The sequence below is a fragment of the Gopherus flavomarginatus genome, chromosome 1 (assembly GCF_025201925.1).
Source record: "Gopherus flavomarginatus isolate rGopFla2 chromosome 1, rGopFla2.mat.asm, whole genome shotgun sequence".
In the NCBI taxonomy this organism is placed as follows: Eukaryota; Metazoa; Chordata; order Testudines; family Testudinidae; genus Gopherus; species Gopherus flavomarginatus.
Window position 1 is genome coordinate 315,523,529 of NC_066617.1, and position 19,366 is coordinate 315,542,894.

The 19,366-nt window shown below is 40.7% G+C and overlaps 1 protein-coding gene across 1 annotated transcript; it reads right to left on the bottom strand.

The window, feature by feature from the left end:
- Positions 1–7,519: 7,519 nt before the first annotated feature.
- On the bottom strand, positions 7,520–15,940 carry DLEU7 (deleted in lymphocytic leukemia 7). Its single transcript, XM_050937831.1, has 2 exons — positions 15,458–15,940; positions 7,520–7,726 (listed from the first exon to the last, which is right to left on the bottom strand). The coding sequence occupies exons 1-2, from the start codon at positions 15,938–15,940 to the stop codon at positions 7,520–7,522; spliced, it is 690 nt and encodes a 229-aa protein (XP_050793788.1).
- Positions 15,941–19,366: the final 3,426 nt, after the last annotated feature.

The following is a 19,366-nucleotide window of genomic DNA, read 5'->3' on the forward strand; positions in this document are numbered from 1 at the left end:
AGTGCATGGAAATGTAAACCAAAAAAAAGTGTATTTTGAATTCTGGAAAAGGTTTGAGCAAAAGCACAGGGCAATTACCTTTCTTTCATCGACACCGCTTTATCCAATCACTAAAAATATTCCTGGGATGGCAGGTCCTTTGCAATCCTGGAGGTGACATCACATTTTCCACTTTTAATTCATTTCAACTTAAAGGCCCCCTGAAATAATAATTTGCCTTTCACAGATAGATTTACTTCACACAGCCATTTACTGAAAAGATATTGATGTCAGAGTATGGTGTATATAAAAAAGCAGACCCTAGCTATAATTAAGCCTAAACTGCCTTTTATACAGCAACTCTTATCAATTTTCTCGCTTTATAACAACCACTTCAGGATGACATTCAGAATGTTAGTAGCTCCCAGAAGATCTTTTCTCAACAATGTGCAATCACTGTTTACACTTTAAAGTGTGTCACTTTAGCCTGCCACATTTTTCATCTTTAATCCTTCTTTCTTCTTTTTACGAGAGAGGAGTAGCCTCCAGTGTTACATTCAGCAGTACCAGTTCAGATCAAGAGATCAATGACTCAACAACGACATCCACTGGCCTGCCTCAAAATATCAGCCAAAAGAGTCATTCCTCGCAGGAAAGCAGTGTTGGCAGAAACCTGCTTTTGCAGGGAGGCAGGTTGCTAGCATTTTAGTCTTCTAGCAAGATGTCCTGTTACTGAGTGAGTTTACTTGGTGTATTGTAAATGAAAAATTAGACTTATACGGAGCAGTTATTACATTCATACTAAAGGACTGAAAAAATATCCCTTTGGAAATCTGATGGGGAAAATGGTCTGAATCCTAAAGTTTGTAGGCAAAATTCAAGAATGAATGCTGGGTAAAGACATTAGGATCAGGCCCTATGTTAAAAATACTGTGTGAAGATATAGCTATTGTTTCCTTAAAACTGCAGCAAGGAGCCCCAGCTAAGCTTTAGAGTAAACCAGAGGGAGAGAGATAGCACGCAGCCAGGGCTGGTGCTACCATTTAGGCCAACTAGGCGGTTGCCTAGGGTGCCAACATTTGGGGGCACCAAAAAGCAGCAACCCCAATTTTTTTTAAAGCCTTTCAGTGGCTGCTGAGCTGGGAGGGAGAGGGAGTCTGAGCCGCCGGCAGGCAGCCCAGGGGTTCCCCTGGGTCAGCGTGCCGCCGGCAGCCAGGCATGGGGTTCCCCTGGGTCAGCATGCCGCCGGCAGCCCAGGGGTTCAGGCTGCCTGCGGTGCGCTGACCCAGGGGAACCCCTGGGCTGCCTGCCGGCGGCTCAGACTCCCTCTCCCTCCCAGCGCAGTGGCCGCTCCATCCCATGTGATTCTTCTCATTGCCGGCGGTGGCGCCAGTGGCTGGGCAGAGCTCCGCAGCTCCGCAGCTCTGCTTAGCGCATGTGGCACGAGCCCAGCGATGGACGCAACAGCAGGGCTTCTGGAGCAGAGGTGAGCTGGGGTGGGGAGGTGCCGGACGGCTCCCCGGGAGGGGAGCTGCCACGGGGGGGGCACCTCAGGGCAGAGGGGGGAGCTGCCACGGGGGGGTGCCTCAGAGTGGAGCTGCTGCAGGGCTTGGGGGGGTGGGGTGCAAGGTGGCAGTTTCACCTAGGGCGCGAAACTTCCTTGCACCAGCCCTGCACGCAGCCTTAGGGGTAGCACTGTTTGCCTTATTCTAATAATGCATCTATTCTAGTGCTAGAAGAAAGCTGCTCTTTGTGATTATTTATCACAGCCACCTGACAAGATGTCTGCCTGAAACACATGCAGAAGAAAGGATCAACCTGAAAGTACTTGATATGCAAAATTGGAAACTTGAGCAGTTCTGACTGGGCACAAGTCATGTGGTACACTTCTGTTGCCTGATTGGATGAGTGTAACTTTAGAATCAGATTTCTGGTGTGACTACTTGCATATAGTAATTCAAAATTTGCATTTTGCTAATATTCTGCAATATTTGCCTAACAGTCATTGATCTGGTGACTATTCCTCCTAGAAAAACTCATAAGGTAGATTACAGGAAAGCATTTACAAAAGAGATACAGACAGTGAAACAAATTAATGTATACACTTCAATGAGTACTGACAAATTCTGTGGTAATGACTTTTTAAATGACTTTTTTGTAACTCTTCACATACATGATTTCAGCCATGAACTCTTTTGCATGGCAAGAGGCATTAACGGCCGGGCTGGTAGCAACACCTCTTAAGGTAGCCCAACACTTGCCATTATGAAACTTTGTGTTTAGTTGCATATAACTTTGCTAAACTATAACGACTTGGTCTGAAATTTGCCCTGCCAGGAGTCTGCCTCAGGCTGAATCTTTTTGGAAATTTACAGTCAAAATACAGAAAACTGTTTTGGAGGAGGATGGAGCAAGAGAAAAATACATTGCTTTGCCCATTTTTTCCTGACCTTTTCTTTGAACAGCTCTAGCACCCCCATGCTTTGGAGCAGTGACTTGAAATGTGGCAGAAGGTTGGCCTTTGCATCAGGGATATGCCTTTTGCCATTCCCAAGGAAATGCACTCAAATTTGGCCAAATTATAAGCTTTTAAAAAAAATCACTGTTCACAGTTGCCCAGTAAAGAGGTCCTCAATTTTTAGCAGCAAAATTTTCTGAAGATTCCAAATGTTTTTTTAAAATTTTCCCCTTATAAAAAAAAATCAAAATTTTGAGATTCAAAACAAGTTAACAAGATCTATTTTTGTTCAAAAACATGAGGATATATGAAAATGTTAAGACATTTTCTATTTTTTTCATTTTAAAATTTCATCAAAAATGTGCAACTTGAAAACATTCAACCAGCTGCACTATAGACACATAAACATATACTGAGTATACTATTGGATCGTTACAGATACTTTTCTCAACGAGGCTTATTTTACTATATCTTTACTATTTTATTTACTATATTTGTCAATCTATGACCTGGCTTGTCAAACGAAGAAGGGAAAATAGCACCTTTAATCTACTAGAGCCTTTAACTCTTGCTTGGTCAGGGTTCAGCCCTGGTCAGTTTCCAGTATGCTAACCTGCTGACGATATTTGGCCACTGTGTCTTTAGTTTTACACTCAATATGCCTATGGAAAAAACAGCTTCTTCAAACCCTTACTCATGCGAGTAATCCCTAAGATCAACAGGATTCTTGAGTGAGTAAGGGGTTGAATTATTGGCTCCAAAAGACCTATTCAGGAGAAGAGGATATCTCTTTAAGAGACTAGCATTCATGTAACAAAAGATGGAAACATTTAACCCAGCAAAACAAATTGATTTTGTGGATCTCATGCACAACCATTGTACTTAATTAGGAGGTTTTATTTGAAAATGCCACAAAAAAGGAGAAAAAAAACACAGTGTCTTTGAAACAAAGATGCATTAGAGCAGAATGTCAGGATTCATTTATGAAATCACAGCTGCATAAACAATGTTTCACTATAAGAACCCAATTTATAGTATTTGTCATAAAAAAGTAAACACTTTGGGGGCTGCTTTTGTGACACAATGTTGTACCGCATGATGCTGCAAGCCGGCAGGCACAACAATAGATCAGGAGAGGCAGCTTTCTCGTGCTATTTTTGGGCAGCAAATTCTTTTGCACTTCAAAAGTTTCATGGTTCTTATTTTAGAAGCAGGACCTGATATGTAGAGCCATTCACTCTTAGCTCTGAATTTTGTCAACTGTTTAGAGAATATGACACACCACACAGTGCTGGTTGCTTCTAACATATGAGAAGATTAGATTATCTGGAACTAAAAGAAAGTTTAATGTCAATATACAATGGGATGTTTGACATGGAAAAGGCCTAATAGATCATTGAGTCCACTGCAACTGAGGGCAGGCTATGGTTCCCAAAACAGGATGTCAATTGCTATTCATTTTTACTACACTTCACCTTAATTAATGCATTATTAAATAACTCCCTGATCTTCAAACAGGCATAGGCATAACTTTACACACACGTGCAAGCCCACTGATCTCAGTACTCCTGTGAGGAAAGTGTTTGCAGGTCTGGGGCTTAAGAATATCTTTGTACTCTGATTCAGTTATGCAAGCATTTTGAAAGAAAAATTAATCCCCCACCCCAGGGAAGTTAAGTGTTTATTTAAATATTTTAGTCAAATTTAAATTAAAGGATCCCAGAGACCTTTACATTTCTAGTGCCCCACAGAATTTCAAAGAATGTAATAGTGTTTTCTTTTTAATGACCTTGACCCCAAATATTCATTTTAAATGGGAGTGTTTGGGGAAGGAAGTGTTCTGGAAATTTTCATCATACGCAATGATGCCTGCAAAAGGACATTATTAAGTACTCTTTAAATACACTATATCTTAACCTCTATTGCTTGATTGTATCTTAGGAGCTTGAAAAGAATTTTTTTGTCCCAAATAACTTTGTTATTTTCCGTTTGGTCAATATTTTGTGTGTGCACATGCATGCAAGCGGGCAAATGGAACTGAAATCAACATGGTGGTTCTTGTTTAGTTCCTCATTTGTGTGTACGGTCATCACTGGTTATGTCAGGACAAATTTGTTATTATCCTGACCTTATGATGTTAATAGGGGTCTTGTTGTTGACTTCAAAGAGGCCAGGATTTCACCTGATGTGCACTGTACACCCAAAATGTAAGTTTTGCTTTTAAATTACTTTTTATGGAAAAGAATAGAAACCTCGCTGTTCAGCTCTAAACACTTCCTTCTAGTGTTTGTCACCAAACACTGTAGAACTGCTCTAGTTTATGAGACCTAGAAAGTTAAACTGATTAGAAACAACCATACTGCTGCAGTAAATGAATCTCATTACTGGAGGGAATTGCGTGAATATCCATCCAAGAGAAAGCTCATCCAAGTAGCCTTGTCCCCATAGCTTATACTATACCAATATGGAGGAGATAGATAGCACCAGTGTGGCTTCTGGGATAACTGGGCTGGCAAGGAGAGGTGGGGAAAACCACATAAAGCACAGGGCAGGGCTCCTTGTTCTGCAGGGCTAAGAGCAGAGCTTGGGCTCTTTCGGGGACATCTCCCATGCCAACTCTAATGCCCCTAAATCCCTCCCCTCTGAGGCAAGCATTAGAAGAAACTCCATGAGCCTCATCTCACAGAATGTCCTGAATCCTCTGTCCTCTTTCTGTAATACCTAATACACCATGCTATTAACACAAGATACACAGAACTATAATACATTGTTTGCTTTGCAGGTCACCTTAAAACTTAGCACTACTAGGAAGATCATTACATCTACTTGAAAGTCCCTATATTCCACAAGGTGCAAAGGAGGGGCGTCACTGCCACAAATGTGTCCCTCCTTCTCCTCTATTTTTCTTGAAGGGACGTGTGATGGGTTGGATCACAGAAACCGCCTTTGGGGTTGTCACCTGATGTGCCTGGACTACCTCTGAGCCTGTTTTCCCTGCCAGCTTGGGACTTCAGTCCCTTGCCTTGTTTGAGCCTGACACGCTTGCCTGCTGCAAACACAGATCCAAGTCTGAACCACGTCCCCCACAAACTGCAGGCTTACCTGAAAACAGCGTAAGAAGTGCTCCTGTCTCCAGCACTCAGACACCCAACCTCCAATGGGGTCCAAACCCCAAATAAATCCGTTTTACCTCAAATTGTTTGCCCTCTATAACACCGATAAATATGCACAGCTGTTCATTCCCCCAGGTATTAATACTTACTCTGGGTTAAATAAGTAAAAAGTGATTTTATTAAATACAAAAAGTAGGATTTAAGTGTTTCCAAGTAATAACAGACAGAACAAAGTAAATTACCAAACAAAATAAAACAAAGCATTCAAGTCTAAGCCTAATACAGTAAGAAAACTGAATACAGATAAAAATCTCACCCTCAGAGAAGTTTCAATAAGCTTCTTTCACAGACTGGACGCCTTCCTAGTCTGGGCACAATCCTTTCCCCTGGTACAGTCCTTGTTCCAGCTCAGGTGGTAGCTAGAGGATTTCTCATGACTGCAGCCCCCTTTGTTCTGTTCCACCCCCTTATATATCTTTTGCACAAGGCGGGACTCCTTTGTCCCTCTCTGGGTTCCCACCCCTCCTTCTCAGTGGAAAAACACCAGGTTTAAGATGGATTCCAGTACCAGGTGACATGATCACATGTCACTACATATTTTCATAAAATCATATAGAGGGCAATGTCACAGGAGGAAGGGACTCACACAAACAAGACACTCCAAGGCTTTTTTTTTTTTAATTTCTTCTTTGGAAATACATTTTCATGAGTTTTCTTCCAATTTATAAACTAATACTGAGCCTACTGGACTGACCCATCATAGACAAAGTTTCATCCCAAAACAAAAGTCTCTATTCAAGCTAAGAAACACCACCAAACAGGTGTTTTTATAAAGGAAGGGCTGATGTAGCCTTAATTATAGCTGAGACCGGCACCAGTGTAGTGTTAAAAGGAGTCTCATGTGAACATAAAATATGGCAAATCAGTCAGTATACAGAGTCACATGTGGAAAGTAATCATGTGGAAATTCATTACCTTAGCCAATGGAAAGAGACAATTTTCTATCTCGTACTCTGTGCAGAATGCCTTCATCCATACACAAGTAAGATAAAAATTGAGCTAAATTTCTCCCTGTCACATGCAGCTGCAGAAAAATCTCAGACTATGGAAACTCCTGGTTTGGCAGTTCATGAGCAGAGTTGTATTCCTGTGTGCTGTACAGTCACTAAAGCTGGGTGAGTTTTGCAAAGCAATTTCCACAAATATATGTTTAACTCTTTGAATACATTTGCTTTGGCCACACTTTGTGCCCCTTCTGTCTGCTTTCCATTAGCATTCATGTGCTTGACTACTGAGTGCTTTTATTTACCAGTATTTTTTTTAACAGTGATCCTACTGGGTCCAAAAATGTTCCCCTTTTTTCCTTTTCTGAATTGGCAACCCTTCAGATCAGTTGTTTCAGATCAGTGTAGTAAAGTACTCTAGAGAGCGTCTCTTTTTAAAGCTATCTTTAAATACTCTTCGCACAACATACCCCTCAGATGTGTTGTCCTGGTGATAAAGTTACGTTCTTATGTACACCGCTTTCTGTCTCTGAAGTATCAAATTAGCACAAAGAATGATTTGAAAACATGTTTTCACTGACAGTGATGTAGGTTAACAGAATTCCAAAGGTCCAGTCCTCTTCTCCACCACCATTCTTTTTACCAAGTGTCCCAATTTTAGAGTCCAACTCTACAGTCCTTGTTCATGTGGGGCACAATTCTGCAAGGTGCAGATCAACTCCTGGAGGTGCCCACAATTCCCATTCATACCAGTTTGACCAGGAAGACAAAGGGTGCTCAACATTTTGCAGGATTGGACTCTTAATTATGAAGTCCTTATTCACATGAAGTCAACGGGATCACTCATGTGAGCGGAGGCTTCAGATTCAACCTTTCAAACTACACATAATTTTGAAGACAATTGAGAGGTAGGGTTGTACTATCACCTCCTACACATATTAGTCACTCTTGTCTGTGTGACTGTTTCACATCTCTGGGAGGTTTTGTAAGATTTGTCTCAGTGAAACTAGGGCTATGGCATACAAATCTGAGGGGAAAACTGTGAGTGAATCAATCAGTTTCTCAACGATGATCCTCAAACACTGGTGTGCTGCATGTAAGTCTCTGTCAAATCGCTGCCCCTCCAACTGTAAAGCCATATGACTGCAGATGTTTCTAAACTCAATGCTATCCTGAAAGCCAAACCAAAAAGAAATGAATGACAAGTAATGATTTAGCCACACACAGCACATCTTTCTAGACAGAAACCTTCACCACAAACTTTCATCTCTGATCTTTATACATTGCTGCAAAGTGTCAAGACATGCAACCTTGTGTCAGTTTCACTTACCTGCTTTTAAATTTCACCAGTCTCCACTGAACTTTAGCAGTTTCATATTAAAAATTATCTTTCAATTAACCATAATTTTAGTAGTTTAATTTGTGATAACTGTCTCTGGCCTGATTTTGATATTCCTGCACACCCAAAAGGCCATCTGGCTTCCCTGAGAACTTGCTCCGCAAGTATAATCCACACCATGGCCTGTGTCCACTAGGGAAATGCATTGTGTTGAACAACGTGCTAATTAACCAGTTCTAACTAAATGACTTTGCATCTAGTGTAGACCATGCCAACCATGGTTTAAAAGTTAGGTGGACATGGTTAACCCTAGGGGGATGCACACTAATGCTTTTTAAACACACTTCATTCTTGTCTACACTTGGTGAAAAGTAGTGTTTAACATCATGTGTGTTAATGTATTTATTTTGTTACATAATAAGGTTCATCTGGAACATTCATGTTCATTTTGTTACATAATAAATGCTCCAGATGAACTTTAGAAGAATGTTGATCTTTGTCCCCCTATAGTAGCTGCTCCACTTAAGAGGCTTATGAGTCTGCTACTTCTTCTAATTAAAAGCAGCAAAGAATCCTGTGGCACCTTATAGACTAACAGACATTTTGGAGCATGAGCTTTCGTGGGTGAATACCCACTTCGTCAGATGCAGGATGACATGCATCTGACGAAGTGGGTATTCACCCACGAAAGCTCATGCTCCAAAACGTCTGTTAGTCTATAAAGTGCCACAGGATTCTTTGCTGCTTTTACAGATCCAGACTAACACGGCTACCCCTCTGATACTTTCTTCTAATTAATATACTTGGTCTTTTCTCTGAAATGGTAAAGGCTTGCGCTTTTAGCTTTCTAAGAACTGAGTTTAGACTCTGTTATCAGCTGTCATTCTTAAAGGAATGCAGGTTCATGCCCCTCATGGGCCAAAGCTCCATTACTTCAAATAAAACCCTGTTAAAACTGCACAAATGTGTTTAATCTAGGCAGTACCTGCTACATTATGGTAACATTAAAGGCGATCTGCAAACAAACCATCAAAAAGGAGTGAACACTGAAATATGTGCTGAATGACCTCACTAAGCAGGCAGGGGTGAGCAATTGGCACAAAAATAATGCAAAACTAACCAGTTTGATTTTAGACCCCCTAGAAGTCCTCTGGCATTAGTTGGACGTCTGCTGCAGGTGCGGAGATTCCATCATAGTGGAATGTCTCCAACACTGGAAAACTGGGGAGAACTAAGGCATGACCCTAGGTAAGTAGCAATTTTTTTTTCCTTTTAAAAAAAATATTTTGATTGTTCCTTTGAAGGTCACCTTTCGAATCCTGATCTATAAAGCTCTCTTTAGTAGAATTAAGAAATTTTCTAGATCTAAAGTCCCTAGTGCAATTTATTTTATCTCTTAATATGTACCTTTGAATAAGTAAACAAGCTAGTAATTCCAGCTTTTCCAGGTTTCCAGCACATGGGAACTAAGGGATACAGGACAGAAAATGAAATTTTTCATTCTTTCTCCTTTCAAAGAAAAAACTGGATACTAACTGAAGTAAATAGAAAAGTGTGCTTACTAAAAAAGCCCTTCTGTATTAGGGCTCCACTGTTCTAAACCTGTGAACTGAAGTAATAGAGAGCAATAGCTCAAGTGGTTCATAGTTTCTATTAAAATACTAACACAATAAATATTTGCAGTGATTTCATTTGAAGTGTTTTCAATTTCAGTGCAGGAGCATATCCTTCCTGCAGCTGTTGTTTGTCAAGAACCATATGTTTAGACAGATGAGTTAATATCCCGCATGGCACTGGCAGAGCTACACCAGAATAAGAACTGCATGGCCCACTAGCTCTAAATCTCTTAAAATTAGGACTTAAAATATTCAACCAGTCTTTGAGTGCTTTGGATATTTGTCACTTGACACTGAGCTGAATCAGTAGGATATTTCTACTTGAACAGCTTTTATTTTTGATCACTATTGTAAATATATTAATGAGTGTTAATTACTAGTGTAATTTAGTTTATGATGATGCTATTCTTAACAAGACACCATTAAAGAGAATGAGGCCTGTTTAGTTCTGTCGTTTTTTACTTTTAACTGTTAAATAGATAAATCGAGTAGATCTTTATGGTTTGCAGTCAGGAAAATCATTTTTTTCTTAAGCATGCTCACAAGTGCCTGGTCTAGTGGATTTGTTATGAAGTTGGAATATAGAAGATTCTAAGTTCCAGTCTGCTCTTTTGCTGACTCAGTGGCTGTGTCTACATCAGGCATTTTTACCAAGAATTTTCCACAATGACTATCCTCGGTTCAGCTCCACTGGTAGTAGCAATAGTGCAGACAATGTTGCTGGCATTCATTAGCATTTTAACCACTATGTTGTTTATATCTGCTGTAAGCAGTGTTAGACAACATGGTGGCTAAAGGCCTGCAGCCACCAAGTGCCTTGTCTATAATACTGCTTCCATCACTGCTGGTACCATTGGTGGAACTGAAGCAATGGTGGAAATTTTTGGCCAAATTCTAGTGTGGACCAGTATTGATCTGAGATGGGGCCTATAGGTGCTACCATAATACAAATTATAATAGATCATAATGCCTGTCTTGAAAAGAACCACAATGGAAGTAAAGTTTTTTAATGTAATTATAAGATGGTTTGGCCCTATTTAAATGGGCAAGTCCAGTCAATATTAGTAGATGGCTGGGGAGCCATTGTGCTTAAAACACAGTAAAATATTTAGGGAAGATAGTGCTTTAAGCTCCTTGCCTTAATTTGCTCATCTATAAAATGGACATAAGTAAGCATTATTGCATAGGGATGTTGAGAGAATTAGCTAATGTTTGTAAAGCATTTTGAAAATATAAGCATTATAGACATGTGAAATATTATTTCTCAGAAAATTAAAAACATTCATTTTCTTGGGGTTTCCTCTCTTCCTCTCTTTCCTCTCCCACCTTTGAAAAGAGTTTATTTCACATTTGTAAAAGGTGCCACAATGACAACAGTAAATATTTGAGTCCTCTCTCCTCAGAATAAGTATAATGCAAGCTTCCCTGCCAATAAGCCTCAACTTCTTCTGAAGGAACATCTGTAGGGGTGGTCGTCTTAAAGTCCCTCCAACCATGGTGTTTCAGAACATTTATATTTAGGAAGACTTTTATGTATTGTTTCCGATGAGTTATCTCTCACAAAAAATTATACAGCTATTAATAATTTCTTGTAAAGTCACTGTGTGAAAAAATTAAAACCAGTCATCCTGTGTTTTGCCACCATATAGCCTCTTTCTAACAAAGCAGGCACAAATGCAGAGTACAGAGCAATCGTCAGGGTGAAGAGATTGTTAATGTCATGTAGCCATGAGTACCTATTTTCTCACTGAATTCATAGTGATTCTGGGGACAATTCCAAAAATGGTCTCCATGCTGTTAGAAATAAAACCAAAAATTGTTCATTTGTCAACATTTTAAATATACCCAAACAACTTAAAATGATGCTTATAGATTGCACTTTGGAGCAACCTCTCCATGGTCAATCTTCATATTAATTACTGTAAGAATGAAAAATCATTGCTAGAAGATACAGGAATTATGTTATAACCTCATTAGCTACCCAAAAAAAGTGCATGTGTGCGCACTTAATTGGTTTAATGTGTGGTGGCAGGTAAAGATTCTGTTGCTGTTTTATAAGAATTCTGATGAAAGTCAATTTTTTGATTGCGATCACCACTAATCCACTCTTTATGAATCAGAGTATCATCTACTCTAGAGCCAGTTGTTTTGTGGGAAAAGAGAACCTTCCCTTTGGGTCAGAAATCAGCTTTCAGAAAATAGGATTTTATTAAGGTGTAATTACAAATACTTTATTGCAACAACTATCAGTTCTATGGCGCTTTGGAAAAAATGATGAAAATCATGTGAGAAAAGAGTACAGTGCTTGTGTTGCTGGCACTACACCCTGGCCATTTTCTGAGTGAATAATGTGTTGGCATTACAGTATTTTTCAAAGATTATCATAGCTAAGGAGGACTAGCTGGGATACAGAGCCTAGCTCTTCTAGTCCTCCAGTTTGAATCTAGTCTAGGTCAATAGTTTCTGATGTCACATCTGTTGGCTGCTGAGTGAGAATATGGTTTCAGTTCTATTCCCTATATATTGTTCTCAATATAGCAGAAAAACAAAAATCAACAAACAGTGGTACTGTTGCTGACAGTCTGAGCAGAGAGACTAGGGATGCAGACCTTGATTCTACAAAGAGGTCCCCCTGGGCACCCACTTACGCCTGCACAGAGTCCCACTTCTTTCCTGGTGTATATTAACATAGTTCCATTGATTTCAATGCAGCTATGCCAGTTTACACCAGTTGAAGATCTAACATGGTGAGGCAACAAATAGGCATAAAGTTTCACCCAGATGGATTTATTCCTTTATGATCATGGAGTCCCCCTCACACCTACCGACAGAACACCAGTGGCGAGGCATGGGAACTCGCATTGTCAGGCAGTTCTCACTATCCAGAACTGTCCATATGCCACCTTTCACAAGCACTATTTTTTTTTAAATACCAAAACTGTTTTGAAACTGTGATAGTTATTTTAACTTCCTCGTATAATTTATATTCCATTTCCAGCTGGCTAAGATCCAGTTTAGTCCAATCCAATCTTGTTATACATTTCTGAGTTAGTAACACTTCAGTGACTCCTCGGTTACTCCAGCTCAGGAGGCAGGATGTTATCAAAGAGCAGTGGTCATGAAGTCTGCACCTGCCCATAGCACTGGGAAGCTGCACACTCCCATTTCAGGAATCTTTTCATTTTATGTTTTCTTTTCAAATACATGCAAAGTGCTGCCCAAAATACAAAATCTCTCGCTTTTAATACTGTACTAACTGATCTGTTCACTCTGGAAATGTATAATTATGGTAGAGAAACATATATTATTTTAGCATGGATGTCTGAAATCCAAAGTCACTAGTATATTGTTTGTGGATGATGATGCCAGTAAGTGACCTGTCAAACTTAAAGGAAGGTCCATCAGAATTCTCACAGGAGCTTAACCTTCCATCATAAATTAACACTGAGCCACTTCTCTCAGGCTTCCCAGGCCAATATCGTCTGATGCATCCTGGGAGCTAGAAAAAGCATTGTTTTCAGGTCTATGGTAGTCTCTGGAGTATGCACGTTTTACTGTGTTAGAATGCCAGTTGTTTGGATCTTTTTTCACAAGCCACATGTAGCTATATTTTTGGGCCACTTTTAGAGCAACCTGTGACTTTTTTTCCAGCTGACACCACCAATAAAAACATAAATAAGATCATCAGATGCATTTCTGGACTGTCTGGAACAACCCCGCAGAGCATCAACTGTAGCAAGTAATGAATGTATTTGTGGTATGACTGAGACCAAGCTGGCCATTTAGCACTTAAGAGCATTTCTGTGCTCTGAGAATGATTGCGTTTTGGCTGTAGAAAGTGTGACTGAATGGACAGCTGCTATTTTTATTCTGTTTGAGAGTTTATGGCCATCTCATCTGAGAACTGCAGCTAAAAGTTCAGTTGTAAGAGGCTTTTTCCATCTAAATTTCCCGGCAGGATGAACATGTAAACTGAATCCTGGGAATCCAACTGTTTTAAAACTAAAACCTACAGCAATTATTCACAGCTAAAAGACCTAATTAAATTACTCAGATTTTATGGAAACACACCGCAGAATTTATTTAACTTAGCCATAGAAACTGACCCAGGAAAATCCCAGTGTTCAGTTGGTCCTGATAATGGGCATACCCTGAAGAAAAGATCTAACCTGATTTCAAGTAGAATAGTAATATGAGAATCCAAAGTTAGTGTTATTCCCAGTGGCATCTAAAATATACATTCACCCACACAGATATTAAAGCTCTTCTGGGAAAAAATAGAAAGAAAATAAAGCCTTCTTTGAAGTGGATGTATTTTATCTGGTTAGTATTTGTGCTAATGAAGAATATTATTTATTTTTACATATTAGCAATGACGGTGTCATATTGAAAGTCAATATTACAACATTCCAATAAAAAATTGTACATTCATTTTTCAATAGCATAGGAATGCTAGGTCTACCCATTTCACCTGATTTTTTTTTTTTAATTCTTGACTTTTTCCATTTCACACAAGGTTTTTTCCTCTTTCACTCGTTACCCCCCACAAGTGAATTTATTTCTGGTGAAAAGTCTTAGATTAATACACCTGGACACTGAAATAATCTAGACCAAAATTTTCAAAGATAGCCTGTGATTTTTTTTTTGGTGCCTCAGTTGTTGAGTGCCCAACTTTTGAGATACTCTGGTTTTGATTTTCAGAAGTATTGACCAGCTACAACTTCAGTTGACGTCATGGGTGCTCAGCACCTCTGAAAAAATCAGGTTCCTGACATGTCTCAGACTGGGCACTCAAATACTCAGGCACCTAAAATCAGAAGCAACTTCTGAAAATGTTGACATTTGTTTTTCACTGAACAGATATGGCTCCAGCTGCCCTGCCAATGCCAGTCTGCACCTGGAGGGTCTGCCTGCTAAGGTGAAAGGGTAGAGACATCAGTATATTGGTTCGATTTACGGCCTCTGTTAGAAAGATCAGCAAGAATATGAACTGGGGTGAAATGTGCTTTTTGTGATGTGTACATCTGTTTGAAAAATTGGACAGACTACAATTCATTTTACAAAATAAGTCATCCTAAGGTAATGACTTTTGGCCACAATCAAGCTGTACCAAATTTGAACCCTGAGACTAGCAGATGATGGACTATCACACACACATGAATTACCCAGTCCCCTATGCATGGCTTTTTCTTGAATGTCAAAGGGCCACAAGAAGTTCTCTTGTGATAATATGCACCACCCTTTTACCAGCAAAATGAGGACCACATCTTACATATGTTCACTAAATCTCAGCTATAGATATAATGTGTCATTCTGGAATCATATACGCTGGTTCTCTTACTCGATGAAAATTGACTTTTCACTTACAAGTCACTCTTTGTCTCTTCATATTTGTTGACTGGGGCTCTTCAGGTACCATAACAGCACATGGGAGTTTGAGGCTTTATGTGGAAAATGTAAATATCGCCTAAAAAAAATTCCATGCATCCTAACTTATGGTTTAAAGAATCACTAACCCCAACTACAACAAAATAGCATTTGTACCCCCGCAGTGCTAGCTCAAAGGATTATCATTGACTTTATAACTTTTTGTAAACTCTGTACAATCCTAAAATGATTTGGAGTAATTACTTCATTGCAAATTAACGTAAATAAAACTGCTCCAGTTAGTCTGACAGAATTCAGCAGGGCTGCCCAGAGGATTCAGGGGGTCTGGAGCAAAGCAATTTCGGGGGCCCTTTCCATAGCAAAAAGTTGCAATACTATAGAATACTATATTCTCATGGGGGCCCCTGCAGGTCCTGGGGCAAATTGCCCCACGTCTCCCATCCCCCACCCTGCGTGGCCCTGGAATCCAGCATATACAAGGATGTCCTGAACAGTGCAATTAACTGCCCATTTGCAGAAGGAAGCCCAGGACATGAGTCCTTTGATCTCTCACTACTTACTTTTAGGTGAATAGGAAAAGGATGTTCCTGAAACAGAGGGAGCAGGAGAGTCTGTTCCACACTGACAAGCTGGGATGTTGAATCTACTATTCGGGACAGCATGCAGTGCACAGCAATCTGTGTAAGTGTTCGGGGCCTGGCTGGGCCCAGCTGTCTTGAATCCTTTGGCCTGGGCTCACCTGGGTTGGAAAGAGCCTGGGATCCACATTCTTCTTCCTCCTCAGAGGTTTTGCTTGCTGCTCTTCTGCCTTCCTCCTGCTCCTGAGCCCGACTAGACCTGACTGCATCCAGGCCCAGTCCCATGTCATGCAAAGTAGGGCCATACATACCTATGCTGAGCGGTGGAGAGGCCTGGTCCAATTTGTAGTGGGGATGGCAGGCTCTGGCATCTTCACCTTGCTGCTGGTGGTGCAAGAGCTGCAGAGTTTGGAGAGCAACCAGCTGGTGGTTGAGAGAGACAAATAAAGGTACTGATCTGGCCATCAGCTCTCTTGCTTCTGTTCCCCTCCACGGGATGGAGTGTTTTTAAACCTTGTTTGGCCTTTTCTCCTCTCCCTCTTTTCCCATCCCTTCTTTTCTTATATCTTCCCCCAGTGGGTGGCCGCCTGCCCCTTCCCTTCAGCCTGGGGTCAATAGGTGTGGTTCATTTCAGCACTTGTTAAAAAGATCAGCCCTTCATTTTATTTCTTGGACCCAAGCTCCATGGAGCTTCTCATGTGTACATTTTCAGACAGGCAGCTGGTTTCTTATCCTTTCTGGAGAACTACCTCCATACGCACTGTATTTTGTGTGGGTGCCTAAATTTGTAACACATTTATTTTAATGTGTTTCCACTAGTTGATATAAATCCTTATGGTTTCTCCTGGGATGAGATCTATTAACTCTCTCTCATTTGAGGGGTGAGGGAGGGAAGGGAGACTTATTTTGGACTCGTGTCAGAAATTTTTAAAGTCTCTCTCCCTTTGGAGAGGAAGGATTTTACAATGTGTTTCAGTGAGTAATTTTAAAATGAGAGTAGGGTGAGAAGCAAAACCTTACATCCAAACACCTCCAAACTTCAGCGATGTTAAGAGCTCGGTCTGAACTCTGCAGCTCAGGCTCAACTCTATTATTAACGGGCTCACAGTAGTTTAAAATTGCTTTCATTCATGTTGCCCCCATCTGTCAACTAGACGGCATATAAACATAGTTGTAATGGTCCCTCACTCTCCTGCTCAGAGGGAGGCCACTCAGGCTGGTCCTGTCTGGCCAGGACCAGAGTCTGCAAGACAGCCAAGAGCCCACAATAGGGCTGGGCAATTAATAGTCACTGTCAGGTTTTAGCCTGGGTTTGGGTAGCTCAAGTAGTCAGCCCTTATACAGAGTCTATCAGGGCTGGTTGTGGCCTGGGCAGAGCTCCGGCAGCCAGCAAGCAAAACCAGTCTACAGGTGAGCTGGGGGCTGGGGCCTGGGCTTGAGTCAGCTCAGGTTGCCAGCAAATAAAACAGTCTCTAAGGGTGACTTGTAAGGGAAGCTCCTCTTCAGAGCTAGAGCCTCCTTGCACAGTGTAGGGGGTCAGGGGAACACTGACTCACCCTACTCCACCACATCCCAGCCCAGGGCCCTGGCAGGGGCAGGATTGGCTGTCCCTGCGTTAGCAGGGATCCAGCCACAATACGCTGACTAAGCCACACCTGGCTCTGCAGCCGGCTGCTCTGGGGCTGCCCCAGGCCACTTCCTGCCACCCCAGGGTTCGGTACCACTAGCCTCCAGGTCTCCTCCAGCTCCTTGGGGTAGATGGAAGCAGGCACTCCAAACCAGTCCTTGTCAGCATCTGTGGATTGGGCACTGCCCGGTAAGGGTTCCTCTCAAGGACACAGCCAAACCAGCAGATCATCCTTCTCCTCCACAGGCTTTCCTCTGACTGTACTGCAGGGCCAGCCTTTTATACTTCCAGTGAGGGCGGCGGGGCGATGTAGGCTCCGCCCTCCAAGGGGAGTGTAATGGTCCCTCACTACAGTAAACAAGACTTCTGGATTGACACTCGTTTTCCAAGAGAAACGAAGTGCCTGCTTCTAGGAAAGGGGAAACTTGTGGTGAGAAGGATCATCAATCAATTATTATTATTATTATTATTTTGTATATTAAGGCTGAAATTGTTGTTGGTAAAGTTAAAATGGTTATTTCTCTGCTTTTGTTGTTATTTTATTATGAACTCCAAGGTGCATCAGATAATCTAAACCTGTAAGCCTGACAGTGTTCCTTTTGGAGTGAGGAAAAATCCCTATTCAAGCAGAAAAGTAGTTGGAAATAGGAAGGGTGAAAGAGTCCCACCTGAAATAACTTCAAAAAAGGCATTTCTGGCTTTGGAAAGTGAGCCAGAAGGATCTTATATGTTTTTCTATATGGTTCCCTGGGGACTTAAAACTGTAAGATTTGATGCTAAACCTATTTCTGTGCTGTGAAACCAGGGACAGCTGTACAAATATTTGCTGTTTTTAATTAAACCTAACATTGCTACTTCCTTGATTTAAGTTAGGGCAAAGGACTGGCAATTTAATGCTTTGATAGATGAGGAAAAACAGTTGTGAGTGTTGTGTTTTAGAAAAATGTGATAAAACAAGAAATCCAAGGGGAAAGGCCTCAAAGGCTATCATAGCGCAATCCTTGTGCTTTTTCTGTCAAATCATTTTTTTCCTTATCCATTCAGCAAATCTTTCTACTGGAATTCTGTTATTTTTTCCTTGAAAATCTTATATCTAAACTTTTCATTTGGTCCCAAATTAAACTTTAGCTCATGTTCTCTTGTTTTCATATTCTTTATAAATGTAAAGAGGTTTGCTTTGACTGGGGATTCAGTTCTGAATTCTAATGCCCTACTGAGGTCAGCTGGCTCAATGCCTCAATGCTTCCACTGAGGAATTATTGCTCCTCACTGCCCTATACTCCAGGCTGTGCTTTAATGTCACAGTCTGGTCCAAAATCATAATCCAGGAAATGGATTTGAGATGAGAAGGAGAGAAGTTGCTTTTATTTTATTTTATTTTTTTAGGGCAAGGAGGCAGATTTGGCAAAAATAGAAATCCAAGCGTATATATAACATGAAATGGCCAGTATAGAAAGAATTTGTGTATGGACTGAAATTATGCTAGAACTGAAACTGTCTTTCTCTGAAACTGCTGAATTTATTTCAGTGAACTCTGCTCAACCTTTTGATAGCTTTATGATTAATCAAAAGATGTGTTGTAATGAGAGATTTTTGCTTTCAGCTGTTTTGAAAAACCTTGCAGCACTCTGATAAGAAGCTTGCAGAAAAACCTCGGAAAGGGTTCAAATATCGTGAAATTACATTTCTTTTAATTGGACATAAAAAGCATGGTGACAATATCAGGACCTTTAGTTTGCATGAATAGTAATTAGTTTTAAGATTAATTTCTACTTAATTAGAGCCTTAATGTTAAGTTTAAATTTAGAAAATCCAACATGGCTGACCAAGATGGTGGCTATAGGGATGATGTAGTACTGGAGAATGACTCAGCAAAGTCCTAGAATCCAAGATGGCATCAGGGGAAGAGCACTTCTAGAGTGACAGCATGCTAATTACAGGCAAGCACATGTGATATGCTAATAAAATGGGCGGATCTAGACAGGAAGAGAAAATATGTTAATATCTGGATGCTGATTGGTTGAGCCAGGTTAATAAATTATGTTAATGAGCTGACCTTGCAAGCGCAAGCAGCATATAAGGTCAACAGCAAGCAGGCTGAACTTGTAGTGGGTTTGGGGGTCGGTAGAGAACAGAAGCTGTAACTCATCTGCTAAGAAAAGATGTTATCTGGAAAACATCTACCTGAGAAGCAGCAGCAGCAGCAGAAACCTGAGATTACCCTGGCAATGGCTACTATAGCAACCCAGTCAAGGAAGAAGGCA